This window comes from Chlamydotis macqueenii, chromosome 1 (assembly GCF_036417535.1).
Source record: "Chlamydotis macqueenii isolate bChlMac1 chromosome 1, bChlMac1.mat, whole genome shotgun sequence".
NCBI classification, from domain to species: Eukaryota; Metazoa; Chordata; class Aves; order Otidiformes; family Otididae; genus Chlamydotis; species Chlamydotis macqueenii.
The window spans coordinates 23787559-23803666 of NC_141556.1; the positions used below are offsets into that span (position 1 = coordinate 23787559).

Genomic DNA, 16108 nt, shown 5'->3' on the forward strand with positions numbered 1-16108 from the left:
AAAGATGGAAACAAGGGTGATAGGGGATCCCTAAGGTTACTTTCAGTGAAATATTTATTGTATTATTCTTTGGCGGGCTAAGAAGTCACCTTCAGGTGATCGGAGGAAGAAGGAGGAAGAGCTGTGAAGTTTGTCTGACTGTACAAAGCCAAGGAAAAAAAAAAAACAAAACACCCACAAATGTTCAAAACAGGAAGGAAACGTGGACTTGAGACGCTTCTGCTGCTGTTCAGCTGCGGGGCTGATGCTGCGAACACCGCCTCCCTCAGCGGCACTCTTGTGCTTCGCGTAGCACCCCCCGCCCCCTCCCCGGGTTGATAAAACCCCTCTCCACCTCCCGCCCCGACGCCGAGCTCCTCCTGTCACCTCTCACCCTCTGCTCCCACCGCCTGGGAGCTGTGCCGGGCTGCGGAACCCCCCCGTCAGCCCTGGCCGCCGCTCCCTCCCTTCGCCCCGCTGCCCGGTTCCCTCGGCCCCGGCCGGGCGGCGATCGGCCCCGCGGCGCCGCCGGGCGGCGCTTGCGCATTGCGGGCCGCCGCGCGCTCCTTGCCCGCCTCTCCGGCGCGGCCCCGGGAGCCGCGGCCGAGCCGAGCCGGGTTGGAGCCGCCGGGAGCAGGAGCGGAGAGCGCCGCAGGCCGCCTCGCTGCTCCCCGCCCAGCCCCTGCCTGCCCCGCGTCTCTTGGTACCCGCACGGCTCGGCGGGCAGGAGCAGCCCCGAGGGGTCGGTCCCGCCCCCGCCCGCCGCCCCCAGCAGCTTTGTCGCCCCGGGCCGTTCTCGCCGCTCTTCGCCGCGGGGCGAACGCTTCGGGGGCGCGGCGATTAACCCCGGCGAGAGTTCTGCAAAGCTCTTAAACACTCTAAGCCGCCCCGCAGCAACCTGTTTTCTCCGAGGTTGCTGGAGAGGAGGAATTAGCGATCATCCGGAGAGGGGAGGTGTTTTCCGCAAGGGACCTTTCCTCACCGGTAACGCCATGTGAACGGGCAGCAGGCGGCCGGTGCTGGCGCGGAGGCAGTGGTCCCGGGAAAGGGCGGAGCGCCGGAGGGGGGGTCCTCCCGGCGCTGCACTTGCTACATTAACTCGGCGCCTCGGAGATAGCGGCACAACTTTCCAGGTCTGCCAGGGAGGCGGCCAGAAGAGCCTCTTCGCCGCCCCCAGCTCCGCGGCGGATCCCGGCGAGGTCGGCAGGCAGGCAGACCCCGGGAGCCGGGCGGGGATGCCTCCCCCCACCAGCCTCGCCGGGCGGGGTGGCCGCCGCCTCTGAAGGGGAGCGGGTGAACCCCGCCGCTTCCCGGCCATGCAGCCCCTCTGCGCTCCCCTCGCCCTGCTCTGCCAGGTGCTGGGCGCCTGGGCTGCCTGCGCCCTCGCCCCCTCCGCCGCCGCCGGGCTGCCGGCGCCCCCGCAGCGCACCCGCTCGCCGCCCGCCCCGACGCCCCTGGCCGCGGCTCTCCCCGGGCGCGGAGCCCTGCCCCGCGGAGCCGACGCGGCGACCGGCGAAGCGGCTGGGCCGGGCGGCGGCTGCGCGCCCCGCGGGGCGGTGGGGTCCGGGCGGCGGCGGGCGCGGAGCAGCGAGCGCGGAGCTGGCGCGGCAGCGGGGCGGGGGGCCGCGGGCGGCCCCCGCTGGTTGCCCCTGAACGGCTCGACCGGCGGCGAGGGCAGCGCCGGGAGCCGCGGCAACGCCACCGGGCGCCGCGCCCGCCTCCGCAACCCCTTCTACCCGCTGACCGAGGAGTCGTATGGCGCCTACGCCGTCATGTGCCTCTCCGTGGTGATCTTCGGCACCGGCATCATGGGCAACATGGCAGTGATGTGCATCGTCTGCCACAACTACTACATGCGGAGCATCTCCAACTCCCTGCTGGCCAACCTGGCCTTCTGGGACTTCCTCATCGTCTTCTTCTGCCTGCCGCTGGTCATCTTCCAGGAGCTCACCAAGAAGTGGCTCCTAGAAGACTTCTCCTGCAAAATCGTCCCCTACATCGAGGTAATGGCGGTGGGTAGGGATGCGCGGGACCGCGCTCGCCCGAGGGGACGCGGGACCCCCGAGCATCCTCCCCTCGCTTCGCCGCCGGCGGCCGGGGCTGCGTGCGGGACCGGCCTTACCAGCCTACCCCGCTGCCGGCCCGCGGAGGTCCAGGCGCGGTGCGGGCTTCCCGGGAGCTCCCGGCCCCGGCCGGGTCCCGCGATGACTGGCGGGGGGGGTACGGCCGCATCAGGGCCGGCAGCAGCGGGATTTCTGCAGCCCCAAACCGAATGCGTCCGGATCTGTCTTCCACTCGCGCGAGTTCTGCCAAACTTTCCCTGCTGCTTGTGATCCTGAAAGGCGAAGAATCCTCTCAGAATTAGATTTCAAGTTTTTTGGTTTAGGGTTTTTTTTTGTTTTCCTAAAGTGAAGTGAATCAGGAAAGTGGGGGCGTGACTGGGGATGGGTTGTAAGAAAGTGATTGTGAAAGGGACCATCAATGGGATGTGAGGTACTCTTAATCTGTTCTTCAGCCTTCATATCTTGCACTTATTTATTAACTTATCTTTTTTTAAAGAATGACCCTAGCTCCACTTAAATCACAGCTTTTTGGCTGTTGTGCAGAGGCCCTGTCAAAGAAGCTCCCAGCCAACTGGCCGGAGTCCTGCCGGCAGCGTTTTCAGGTTGCTGCTTTATTTATTTACTGGAACTGAACACTGAAGCTTGGTGGTAGGGTGGTAGCCCTTAATTCTGGCTGGCTCTGCTGTGTTCCCAAAACCTTATGTTCAACATTATTCTGTAACTGAAAGCTGATGAAATAACTGTTGATTCTCTTGTCCTAAGAATGACATATTAAGAAAAAGAAAAGAAAAAACAAACAAACAAACAAGCAAACCCAACTTGTTATTAAGGCACAGAATGTCAGTTTTGACAGCACATTAGTACACAGTAATACATAATTAACTGTCAATCATTATTTTTAAGAAAGTGTTTATAAAGACGTGTGGTGTGCGTAGCCACTAAATTGCTGTTACTACTTTTGTATGTGATGTACTTTATTACTGGTGGTGTTGGACAAAGGGTGGAGCTGTGCTACGCTTAGATGAATTTGAGGCCAGTAGTATAGCACTGCACTGGAAAAACTCAGAGTGCACTTAATGGATTTGTATTTAAGAAGACATGAAGGAGTAAATATGCATTTGCTGAGAAACTGATAGTATCAGGAGTTTTTAGAATTCCCGAATTGGGTCCTGGGGCTCCTGTGTTAACCAGTAAAATAAGTAGCACTGTTTCAGGTAAAGTGTAACCATTTCAATTACAGTAGCTAGTGTAGTTTAAGTGTTTTCAGGACTTTCCTATTGTGACATTTCATGCTTCCTAACCTTTTTTTTTTTTTTTTTTTTTTTGGTGCATCCACATACAAAATAGAAATGATTCTTTGTAATGCTGATTCTAATTCAGGACGAGTAATTGAAATTATTTGCATGGCCACGATGTTCTTCAAAATTAGTCGCTTACGGTGTGCAGCTTTGGGCACTAAAGAGTTTGCCAGACTGAAAGTAGCTGATCTGAAATGTAGTTGACGAAGTTCAAAACTGTAATCCTGAAAAACATTCAGCCGCTGCTGTCCCCCCTTTTACTTTAATGACACTTTATTTTTTCACTTTAAAGTTCTGTAGATGTCTAGAGTTGAAGTCTTACTCCAGAACTGTCACCAATGCAGTCGTGATGGACCAGTAGCACGGTGCCTGTCTTAGGCTTAATTATTACTGGGGTCTAAAAGTAAAACATTCTCCTTGTCCCTGAGGAAATTGAATTAATTTATATCTAAGGTACAGATCTAAAAAGATACAGGCTTGAAGTTCTGTGTTGCTCCCAGAATTGTATATTTTTCATTCAGTAGTCATTACATATATATTATTCATATATGTCAAGTATACTCAATCACCTTGGGAGCAGTAAGTAAAAGGCTGAATTTCCCACTCCTTTGTAAGTTGTAGCTGTGAGTGGCAGATATTGAACACCACTAGTGGACTGTCCCTCTCCAGGGCTTTTTGAGGAGGGCACTGTCCTGGAAATCGGGGTTTGACCCTGCTGAGAAGGAGGAGGGAGCTAAAGCAAAGTTTTGCCACTTTCCAAGTGTTGTTCAAACCTCACAGGTGTTATACAGTGGTGCTGACACCACCAGGAGCAATGCAGATGTGGAGCATGTAGTGAAATCTGCACCGTGAGCAGCTGCTGCTCCATGCTCTGTCCAAGATTGTTCGCAGCAGTGCGCTGATCTGACAGCTGAACAAAACTGTCTTCTCCATTCTTGTAACTCACCTGAGCAGGGTCATCCCCTTCTCACGCAATGGGAGAAGAATGAAGTCTTCTCAGCTCCTTGAGAGCAAAGCTGTAGACAGCTATTTTCAAGAGAGGTTTCCAGACCTTCATGGAAGCGCCTTCCTGAAGACAGACAAATTGTAAGCTATCGTCTGTGTTTCTGTAAGTTAGCCCAGCACTTTGTTCCTCTAAGTTTCTCTGTGTTCCATGCTTTGCATCTCTTTTCTTGCATGCCAGGTCTCCTTCTATGCTGTTTAGGAGCTATGTGTCTCACCCAGAGTTGTAGGTCCAGAAATATCTCACTTTAAAGCATCAAAGACTGTTATTGGACTGAGCCCTCTGTCATACCAGCTTGTGCTTTCAGAACTAGGGAACAGGGGATGTCTCATTATCCGGAGTAAGTGGTGTGGTGATTACAGCATTTCAACATAACTCAAGCATGCTTTTCTGTTGTGTTTGAAGGTTTCAAGTGATCCCAGTGAGGAACCTTGAGTATTCATAGTTTAACCTCTTGTGGCCAATTGTTTTTTATTTGTGATGTTTAATGGGTATTGTGCAGAATTTCAACAAAGCATCTGTTGCTAGTGATAACACACATGCACACTGTCTGGGGAAAATGTTTTATGGTACCTTCAAGCACATCTGTATAGGTAAATGTTTAGCTTCCAGCAGTGGAAGATCTCCACAGTATTTAATTTAAAGGACAGTTTTCCTAATAAAGATCTGATGTGACCAAGTACATTAAGCAGTCGTTTCAGCCATGTATTTTGTCACTATATTGGTCACTTAAAAAAATATGTCATGGCTATACTTTCATAAGGAATGCTGTGCACGTGACTGAGGAAGAAACTGAGTAAACTAATTCTTATGTGCTTCTCAAAAGGAATTTAGACGATGAGAGTAAAACTGATAGAGAACAAATCTAGAAAGACAGATAGTTGGTAGAAGGGCATCTCCACCAAGAACTTCACCTGACCCTGATGATGACACTGTCCTGGAGGAACAGTTTTGGATGCACTGAGAGGGACTTGAGAAAGGAATTAGAACAACTGGGGAAGCTACACAGCCCACAAATATGTGTGGAGGTGCGCTTCTCCTTTGCAGTTTGAATCCTCCTCTCAGCAGTTTTTAAAACTTTACCACTTTTCTGCAGATTGTTCAGAAATCTAGCTTTAGACATGCACGTCTGAAGTGTTTACCTGCACACTGTGTTTTTCTTCTCTTCCCTATGCTTTTCTCAGTATTGCTCAGAATCAGGAAATACAGGGTAGATGTCAATACAAAGAAAATGGCTTTTAATTCCTGTTCCAGAAGCCCTGCTAATGTGGAACCCTTTTCTTCTCGTTTAAACACACCCAGTCTTTTCAGCAAAAGGACTAGGGAAAAAAAAAAGTACACAATAACACAGTTCCAGTTCCTCTACTTATAGATATATGCCAGGCCTTAATAGAAAGGAGTGTGGATGTAGACAAAATGAGTAGTTTTACTGAGCTTCTGAATGTTTCACAGCTGTTAAATATAACAGTCCTGTGAAGCAGCATTTTTATTTTTTATTTAAATGCTGGAAGCCAATAGTGAAGAGGTTAAGTAAGTTGTTTAAGGACCAAAGCAGCTTGCTCAAAATGACACATGGATTGTGTAAACCAGGACTAGAAACTATCTTTTGGGCTTTAAAAGAAAGCTTGCTTGAGTTGTGTGCATTCTGTTCTTGGAGGTTATGCTAGAAGCTTGGTAAGTCTGATAGATGTCATTGGAAGAAAGCATCCTTTTCTATGCTGGCAGGTTGAAACAAGCTACTTATAGTGGAGTAAGGATTTAGAACTGGAGAAGGGTCTAGAGCGAGGGTTTGCAGAGGCTGATCTACTGTCTTGTGCAGCCCAGCGTGGAGTAAGAAGTTGTGGAGGCCAGTGATGGTACTCAGCCCCGCACTCACTACTGGTAAGCCCCTCTGCCTTTCTTATACTACCCACAAAGAAGAGAAGGACAAAGTTTGTGATGTCCTCACCTGGACCATATCGTGCATGGCTTGACTCTGGAGCAGGCTCACAGTGAAAGCCCCTGAAATCTAATGCCTGATCTCTGCATGTGCTTTTGGCAGTCAATTTGTGGCATCACTCCTGGTGCTCTGGTGGGTAACTTCCAGCTCAGGAAAGCTATCACAATTAATACTCTTAGTGGAAAGCATAAAGATTGATTTGGCCTGGAATACGAACTACTGAAGCTGACCCTCCAGGGCAATTTCAGGTGAGGCTTTCTCCCCTTTCTCTCTTTTCCTTGGTAGAGGCAAATGAGCGGCACAAAGAAAGTGGCCGGTCTCTGCCTATTCCAAAGCTGTCAGACGAGATCTTTATTTTAAGTTTCACTTCAGGGAAGCAAATACATTTTTAATGGGAGTTTATAAAAGCTGTATATTCTCCATCTTTTCTGTGTCTTTTGTTGTGCAGCATCTTCTTTATGTCTCTTCTTTGACTATGGTCAGAGCTGGGCTCCTGAACCTCCAAATGAGTCTCTGGGTTGTAGGCAAAGATCCTCAGAGAGGTTTGCAGTTTCAAAGCTTCATGCTGAGAACTTTCTAGGGCAATGGCCACATGTGTCCTTTACCTAGCAGAATATCTTCAGCACTTCTCATGCAATAAATAATTATATAAAACAGAAGTGTTAATATATCTCTGCCCTTTAGGTATTAATGGCCTGATGATAGTAACTGCCATGTTGGCTGTCCTGTCAATCTTTCTTTTCTCTGCAAACCTTGTCCTCAGGGGCTTCTAAGTTGTCCATAAAAATTTGCTTTTGGCTTAAAATTTGTGTGTGGCATTTCAACATGGAAAAGAATTTGTGTCAGACTAGGTTTAAAATTGGGTCAGTAATATTTAAGTTACAAATATGTGGAGAGAAAAAGGCAGCATCTGCTATCCCAGCAGCATTGACTCTACTCTGAGCACTGGGATGTCATTTCTCAATATGACAGGAAGAGGCAGACTTTTAGCAGCAGTTCCATGTTGTTAATATTAAGAACTAGTGCAGGAATTCCTTGTGTAGCATGATGATAATTTGATCTTCAGTGGAGAATGGTGCTCATTTCTTTATCCAAAAAAAAAAAAAAAGTTTTAAAAAAAAATTCACTTACATGGTAGATTGCAAACAGGAACATAAACAAAAATTAAATTCTTTTGTGTTTTCTGATTATTTTTTTTTTCACAACTCTCTGGATAAGCATGTGATGTACTAATGAGTATTTCCAGTGCCTTGATCATCTGGTTCCTTTCGCTTCCAACAGCGAAGAGCAGCCCTTGGAAGTGGATTCTGATTCTGAACACTATTACTCTCAGGATATACAGGAGGATAAGAAACACACAAAGCACGTGTGCTTTATGTCTCCTTGATGTGAATGTTGATAGTACTACAAAGGAAACAACTGTTTGTATCTGTTGTTTCGTCTCCATGATAGTAGTTTCCAGAATTACAATCTTGTCTTTTAGATAATTAAGGTGGCGTGTATTTTCGTCCAATAAACTTAAACTAATTGCTAATGTTGGAGGGGTAGCCTGGCCCTAGTACTCTTTAGCTACTAAATTACTTCTGCCACAACACAGTAGTGTTTTTTACTGTTTGAGCAACACTTGCCTATTTTTAAGCAGAAAGCCATTAATATTTAGTAACACTTCATGTAAGAAATATAGAGATATTTATGCATTTTTTATTCTTTTGTAGTAATTACTTTTTTTTTAATTGAAAGAACAGAAACTAGAAATCTGGATACTCTTAAATAATTAAATAATTGTTTGCAATAGGATGACCTTCTATTTTACAGCAGTCCAGTCTTACTACTGGACTCTGTACTTTAAGTGTAGAGTAGCACACAAAAAAAAACCCCATGCAGTCTACAGTAACTTTGTTTATTTATCTTAGGCAAAACTGACAAGTTTGCAAGAGCCACCATGGTATGTTGCATTAACATGCTCTAAGGCTATTAAGTTTAATGTGGATATAGAACAGCCGTAATAAAATGGTAGACTGCAATGTCTTGGGGAAAAAAGAAGCCATTTATATAGTATAATAGGAATGGGTATAAAGAGTCTACAGGGTGTCACTGAGAGCTCAGACATGGCTTGGCTTGTAGTCATCAACCTTTTCTGTAGTTCAGCTTTCCTCTTGCAATGGGGAAATGTTTTGGATACCCTTGTAGCAGTGGAAGGAAGAGTGCCTTGTAGTTTAAGGAACTCTGTATTATCAACATAAAATTCTGTCTTAGAAAATCCAGCAGCCACTTCTTATAACTCCTTTATTATATTTTGTTGCATATAAACTCAGCCTATGTGGTCTTTCCTCACTTCTGGATCAGAAGGAGTGCTCCAGAACATGATGCCTTAGATAATTAATGGTCCTTCTCATTTCCAGCCTCGAGTTGCTCATGGCTGGTTGATTCCCATTCTGTTATATTCACTATCCTTCAAATTAAATAACTTTTGTATCTCAAGACAGACGTATTTGTAGAAAGCAGCAATATGACTTCTTGATCTTCGTTTACCAGACTGACTGCCCCAACCTCTCTTTTATATTCACTCACAGAATTTGGTCTTCATTGACCTTTTCACCCAAGCCACCTTTTCTGATCTTGTTTCTGGTTTTGTTTTCATTACCTTTATCTGGCCAAACAGGTATTAGTGAGAGAGAGTTCAGAGTCCTATTTCCACTGGCATTGCTCACCCGATTACATCTGCACTGCTTCCCTGGTCAGCCAGAGGCTCTGCTCCTAGAGGCCAGGGCCAAGAGCTGTGGGACGGCAGCCAGGAGAAGAAGTAGGACAGGCCAGGGAAGGCCTGGGAACATTTTGGTAATTGTTAAAGTTCATGAAAGGGGAATGGGCATCTTGGAGGGATGGAGAGGAGAACTGATGCAATTAAGCTGAGCATTTCATGAGTTTACTGTTGTTCTCTGTGGCCTCAGTGGACTAATAGCTGGTAAGCTAATGACCAAAGGTGTGTGCAGTGTCTTGAAGGAGCATCACGGTGCCCACTAACTTCCCTGTCAATGCTTTAAAGGAGCAACTGTATTAAGAGACCCTCTTGGAACAATAATGTCTTCTTTTGAGTGTATGCTGTAGCTAATTGCTTAAACAAAGGTTCTCTGCCCAAATAGTATGGAAACAGGATTACTTCACCAGCTCCTCAGCGGCTGTTCAGTTAGAAACCTGGGGACTTTTCTGATATCTTCCAGTAAGAGAAAGATGTAAACTGGTGTCATCTTGAATGTCTAAAGACTGAAGGAGACTCTTTATAGGGACCATATGGAAATAACTCAGACAAGTAAGTGACGATCAAAAACTACTGTGCCTGCCTCGCCCTTGCCTTGCCTCATTTCCTGCCAGGTTGTTGAAATTAAGACAGCAACAGCACATCAGAAACTCAGCTGTTACAAGAAGAGCATCATTACACTCCACACAGCTTCACACTACTTCAGGATTTGTTAATTGTCCTTTACCTACTCCCCATCAAGTGAATTATCTTCGTTCTCTGGTTACTTCAGGGCAGTGTAACAGATTAAAAAGGAAACTTCTCTGGGTTCTTCTGCATTTTCAGCCTAATATTAATTCTTAGTATGACTGGTCTGAAGAAACACCCCTAAACATGCACAGTGAAAATGCACAGTGCGCCTCCCAATTCTTGCCCACATTAGGTTTTGAGCAGCATCCTTTGATTTTGCTGGCTGTTATGCTTAGTCTGAAATGTGGGGGAAATTAAGTGGGGTGCGTAATCAGATCCTTAAACTGCTATACTGCCTTTAAGCAAGTCAGCTGGAGCGAATTCCCATTCGTTTGCGTGGGAGCGCTTGTTTGTTTTTTGCAAGTTTTTCCATGGCATCACCAGCTCCATTAATCTACAGAAAATAGGAAACCATTGCTTTTTCTAGAGGAACACTGGCTTTGTTTAGCTTGTTTCATCAGTGAATCAGCAGGAGAGTTTTCAAAACCGACTTCCACTGTTCTTAGTTGTTTCCTCTTGCTCTCTTTCACTGTCTTAAACCTCCAAGTTGTTGGTCAATTAATGTGACAGGAGCCCCGTAGGTTACGTTTGTTCATGGTAGACATGTCTTCTTTCATTAGTCCAGCCTTACCAGCTGCGGAGTTTTAATGTCTTAGCCGCTGTCTAACAGCCTGTTTGCCACGAAATGCTAGAGCGATAAAAGCCTGTGCGTTGGGGGCGGGGAAGAGGCTCGCGTAAGAGCTGAGAGGGAAAATGTTAATGTACAAAACCTCAGATTTTCTTCCCTTTTGCTGATTTTTAGTTCAGCCCCTATTCATTCCTAAGTCTCAGTTATTTCCCTGTCTCCTGTAATTGTAGGGAGCTGTCTCCTGACTCTTTTGTTATTCATGTTGGATGTTCTGGCTAAAGGTTTTGCTGTCACTCTAAGGAATTTGAAGACTGCACACACATTTAAATGTTTTAGAAACAAAGTCGCTAGTCTTGCATTTAAAAATCTGACTCTCAGCATTGATACATGAAAATTATCTTTCGTTAGCTAAATTTAGCACTATTCATTAAGATTTCCCTGTAATTGTAATTTTTCTTTAATTGTTTTTAATTTTTGCTGTATTTACCAAGCTTTCTTTGAATCTTGTCAGATAGTTTAACTTCCTTAATAGGAAAACCTATTGATTTAAAATGTTTACAGTACTGCTTTGTCATCATTAAATATTCCTACAAGTTAATTAGTAGAAGATTGCATCTTACTCATCCTGTCTTTTAGGAAGCTGCTTCAAAGAATTCCCCAACTAAGCCAATGCCTGACAATTCTAATCCCAAGTGCCTAGTATTTTTCAGTGATATTCAACTTTAGCAATCTGATATGGCCATTAAATATTGAAGGCCAAAATTAATGATACATTTATATAATTGTGCGTAACTGTACTATCTGTCTTTGCAGAACTTTTTACAAGAGATGCATAAACAGGAATATTTCAAGGTTATGGTGGAAATCAGAAAGTATTTTTTAAAATGTACATATGTGAAATTTAAAGATATCATTGCACATCAAATTTGGGTAAGCAAAAATTATAGTGAAATGCCTAGTATTACCCTGGGTTTTCCAGTTAATTGCACAGACTGATGGTTTATTAATGATAAAAGTAAGCATTCTTTACATTTATTAGAAATGTTATTTAACAATTTATTTTCTTTTACATCAACATGTTTTCAGCGTAACAGAAGCATGCAAACCCAAGAAAATAAACGAATTAGAATGCAACAGGGCACCTAATCTTTCTCTAGTGGAAGTTAATGGGAGATCTGTGTTGAATTTGAACCAAAATTGAATTTATTGGAAATACGATTAGGCCAAAATGTCTATAGTCTTCTTGCAAATTTGTTTTTAGAAAATATAATTATAAACCGGATAAAATTTTAGGAAATTATGTTTTGTGACAGTGCAAGATTTCTGTTCATGCATAGAATGATGGTTATTAAAGCTGGAGAACATATGCATTGCTCTGTACTTGCTCCGTACAATATATAATTGAGAGCTCTGTTCAATCCATCTTTAAATCATTTAAACAATGAAACTTCTGCCATTTCTCCTGTCCTTCAGTACAAGCTCCCTCAGGATGTTTCATATGCAGTTAAGCCTAGGTTTTCCTGTATTTTTTTTTTTCTAAATGAAATGTTGAAGATAGATTATTAAAGCCTAACTGTTATAGTCAAGATAGTTTTTGCACAGGCTCTGAAAGAGTGAAGATTTCAGATAGTCTCTTTGAATTCACAGTAAAGGATGATTTTCTGTGCCCATACCCTGTCAAAACTTCACTTAAGAGCCTAAGTCCCCAAAACCAGTTGCTGGATCCTACTCCATTCAGTAGATGCCTGATCTGCAGGGTTTTTAAATTTTGTAGATGTGGAAGATTTTGATGTTATGATCCCCTGCCTGCTTGATGAACATGTAATGTGGCCATAAGTTAATACTTCTACTGAAGGAAGACTCTCCCATCTCTTCCCTTTTGACTTAAATTCCAGTCTCTGTGGTAGAACTGATCTTTCTGAAGAACACCCTGTAGGAGGGGAGGAAGTGAGTTAGTTTTGCATATTGGTTAGTTCCCCAAATTTTTCCACGTAGTGTTGCACAGAGGCTTGCATGGGCCTTCAGGAGAGGATGACACACGGTGTCTCCTACACAGATACCCCTAAACAAGGTTTTACTTTGCCTCTGTCAGTCAAGGGCCTAGGCTTGACTGTTGTTTCAGAGTACAAATTGAGCTCTCTGTAACTATGAAGAAGTATAAACCTCTTCCAGAGAACAGCTCAATGGTAAAAGCCTTCATCCAATGTACAAAAAATTAATTCCCTCTTCAGCCTGAGCAAGTTCAGGCCTTCATCTTCCATCTCTAGGAAGTTTACCATCAACAGGGGACCAGGGGACTTTTGAGGAAGATGAAGTTTTCCCACTCTCCAGTAAATAATGGACTGTATACTTGTAGCTGTACTTTTTCTTTTTTTCTTTTTTTTTTTTTTCCCCCCCAGACAGCACCTGTATTAACCTGCATCCCCTTTTCTCCTTCCTAGGTAGCCTCTCTTGGAGTCACCACATTCACTCTATGCGCCCTCTGCATCGACCGATTTCGTGCCGCCACCAATGTGCAGATGTATTATGAGATGATCGAAAACTGCACCTCAACGACAGCCAAGCTGGCTGTCATCTGGGTGGGCGCGCTGCTGCTGGCCCTGCCGGAGGTCGTGCTGCGTCAGCTGGCCAAGGAGGACCCTGAGTACAGCGGCAGCCCACCCGGGGAGCGGTGCGTGGTGAAGATTTCCACCGCGCTACCTGACACCATCTACGTGTTAGCTCTCACTTACGATGGGGCAAGACTCTGGTGGTACTTTGGCTGCTATTTTTGTTTGCCTACCCTTTTCACTATTACCTGCTCCCTGGTAACGGCGAGGAAAATCAGGAGGGCGGAAAAGGCTTGCACAAGAGGAAACAAGCGACAAATTCAGCTGGAAAGTCAGATGAACTGCACGGTGGTAGCTTTGACCATTTTATATGGGTTTTGCATCATTCCTGAAAACATTTGCAACATTGTGACTGCCTACATGTCCACAGGGGTCTCTCGGCAGACTATGGACCTCCTCCATCTTATTAGTCAATTCCTTTTGTTCTTTAAGTCCTGTGTTACCCCGGTTCTCCTTTTCTGCCTCTGTAAACCTTTCAGCCGGGCCTTTATGGAGTGTTGCTGTTGCTGCTGTGATGAATGCATCCAGAAGTCTTCAACAGTGACAAGTGATGACAATGACAATGAGTACACCACAGAACTGGAGCTCTCCCCTTTCAGTACCATCCGTCGCGAAATGTCCACTTTTGCCTCTGTGGGGACTCACTGTTAATTGACCTTGGGACTTTATTTCCTGTATCTTTTTCCTTTTTCTATTATTTTTGTTTTAATTTTTACTTCGTATTTTACTTCTTGAAGCAAAATGGAAGGAAAAAAAAGGTTATTGAAAACTACTCTGGAAAACAATCTGCATATTAACAGTTGTGTTTTGGAAAATAATTTGTTTGGTTATTAAAATGAAAGAAAGGGAGAGAAGGAGAGCCAGCACTCAGTTTTAAATCATGATATTTTGTATGGCGCTAGGATTTTATTGTTTGGGGAGGAGAATCCATATCAATCCACTTTTATTTAATGCCATAGTATTTTTTTGATAATCACTGTAAAATGATTATGTAGACATCGTGGGTTTTGCAAGATGTTTCATGTAAAAGATATGGTGGAAAGTATTTGAAGGTAGTTTTAATCCAATTACTGTACACTATTGTGAGAGGACTTGGACTTCAAAAATTTTATAAAGTAGCATAACAATAAATGAGGTTTTATTCTTTAACTTCGTGGTCAATCTGCATTGAATGATGACACCTATAAATAGTATTAAATTCCTTTAATAAGTAAAAAAATCTTTGCTTTGCATAAAATAATTTAAATAGCCATATTTAATTTACGATTCATGTACTTACCCTTGGAGACTATAATTACAGTGTTTAAGAAAGATGGTTATAATGGTATTAGATTTACATGAGTGGTTTTTCTAATGTTTATTACAAAGGTTTAATGTGCCTCATTGAAAATTTCCTTCTTAACCTGCAAGTATACAAAACCTGAGTTATTTTGTACTTCTTATGAAGAAAGATTTGCTTTCTCATTAAATTTTGTCTCGTGTGGTTTCAAAATCTAGTTTCTTTCCAATTTGGTGTTGGTTTTACATTGAGATTCTGTCCTCAGTCTCTGTATATATATATAGCTGCTATAGCTCCTCCTGGCTTCAGTGAGAGTCCCGTTGCAAAGGAAGACATTCTTTTGCCAGAGGTTTCTGACAATAAATATGAGGGACTGAAACATGTGGAGAGTGAATTCCTTCTTTTTTTAAAAGGTATAAACACACTTGGACGCTTGGGGCTTGACCCGGAGCCCGTTGCAGTCAATGGAAAGATTTCCATCAATTTCAGAGGGCTTTAGATCAGGCTGGCATCTCCTATTTATTCTAGGATATGTAGCATGAATATTAATCACAGGGGCTCTGTATACCGATTATAAATCATGCTGCTCTCACAGAGACTGCGATTCACTGGCAGCTCACAGCTCTGAAGCCGGTTTTGAGAATCACAGTATGTTTTGCTGATGGCTTCTTGCACAGTTGTTAAAATAAGGGTATGTCAACACAGCCAGCAACAGTGCAATATAGTAAAATCTGAAGTTGTTACAAGCAAGCCAGACTGGAGGCTGGAAAAGGCTTATCTGTACCAGCAGAGCTTCCTTGCCCCACTTCTTGGCGGAGGTAGGCAGACTGTTCTTGGCAGGCGAGCTGGTTCCATTTACACTGGGTAGCGGGCTGAAGTGTAGTCACATGCAAAAGAACTGAATTCATTATAACTAGCTCATATTTTAATGCTAATTAAATAAATAAAATAATTGCAATTGTATATGCAGAAATAAAATCACATGCATTTGTCCTTTGAAATTAACAGTGACTGTAACTGGTGTAGTCTTACTTCCTGATACCTGGCTCTCAATACGATAACGAACTTGCTTCTTGCTGTAACTTCTGTAAAGGAGTCTATTTTTTTTTTTTTACCTGTAGATACTGGTTTTAATATATTCAACCTTTGTATCTGCTTGGGTAAGCAGTATTTCTTCTTTTTCTTCACCATTTTAGCCTATGACAATTTCAACTGAAAAGCAGGTTGAATCAGAACAGAGATGCGCTTGAGTTCTTTTTCTAATTCTTGAATAAGATATTAGGCCCTAGCAAATTAATCAGCTTTGAGCACAGGCCTAAATTTAAATATTTGTTTCTGTTTAGGACTTACTAAAGTGCCCAAGTTCTTGAAATCCTTTTGGAAGATTGTCACTCACTTCTGAAGACAGGGGAATGGTCCCTTCTTTATAAACTCTGCATTGACTTCACATTGCTTGATTACATTCAATAAACTATGGAAGGTGTTAAAGAGAAAAGATAAAACCAAAATCTCCTCACTCTGGTGCCTCTGTCTCCTCAAATACATATTCCCATCTCTGCATTTTGATTTGTTCTATTCCCCCTTTTTAGGTGCCAATATTTATAAAGAATGGGAATAAAACCTCCCCTTTTGTTCCTACTGGGGGAAAAATATCAGCAGAAAAGATATTTGAAAAGTCATTGGAGAAGGCAGAATTTGAAGATCAGTAACGCTATGTTTGGAAGTAACCCTCCTGCTTGTGTCATGGGGCCTTCTCCAGCCTTGTATTCAACAGGGCTTCTTCATATCCGGTGTAACCTTGCCTTCTCTGCTGCTGAAAGACC

General features: G+C 43.9%; 1 protein-coding gene across 1 annotated transcript; it reads left to right on the top strand.

The window, feature by feature from the left end:
• Positions 1–800: 800 nt before the first annotated feature.
• On the top strand, positions 801–14666 carry GPR37 (G protein-coupled receptor 37). Its single transcript, XM_086739984.1, has 2 exons — positions 801–1982; positions 12839–14666. Exons 1-2 carry the CDS (start codon positions 1296–1298, stop codon positions 13655–13657), a joined length of 1506 nt encoding a protein of 501 aa, XP_086596110.1. The 5' UTR covers positions 801–1295; the 3' UTR covers positions 13658–14666.
• The last annotated feature ends 1442 nt before the right edge of the window (positions 14667–16108 follow it).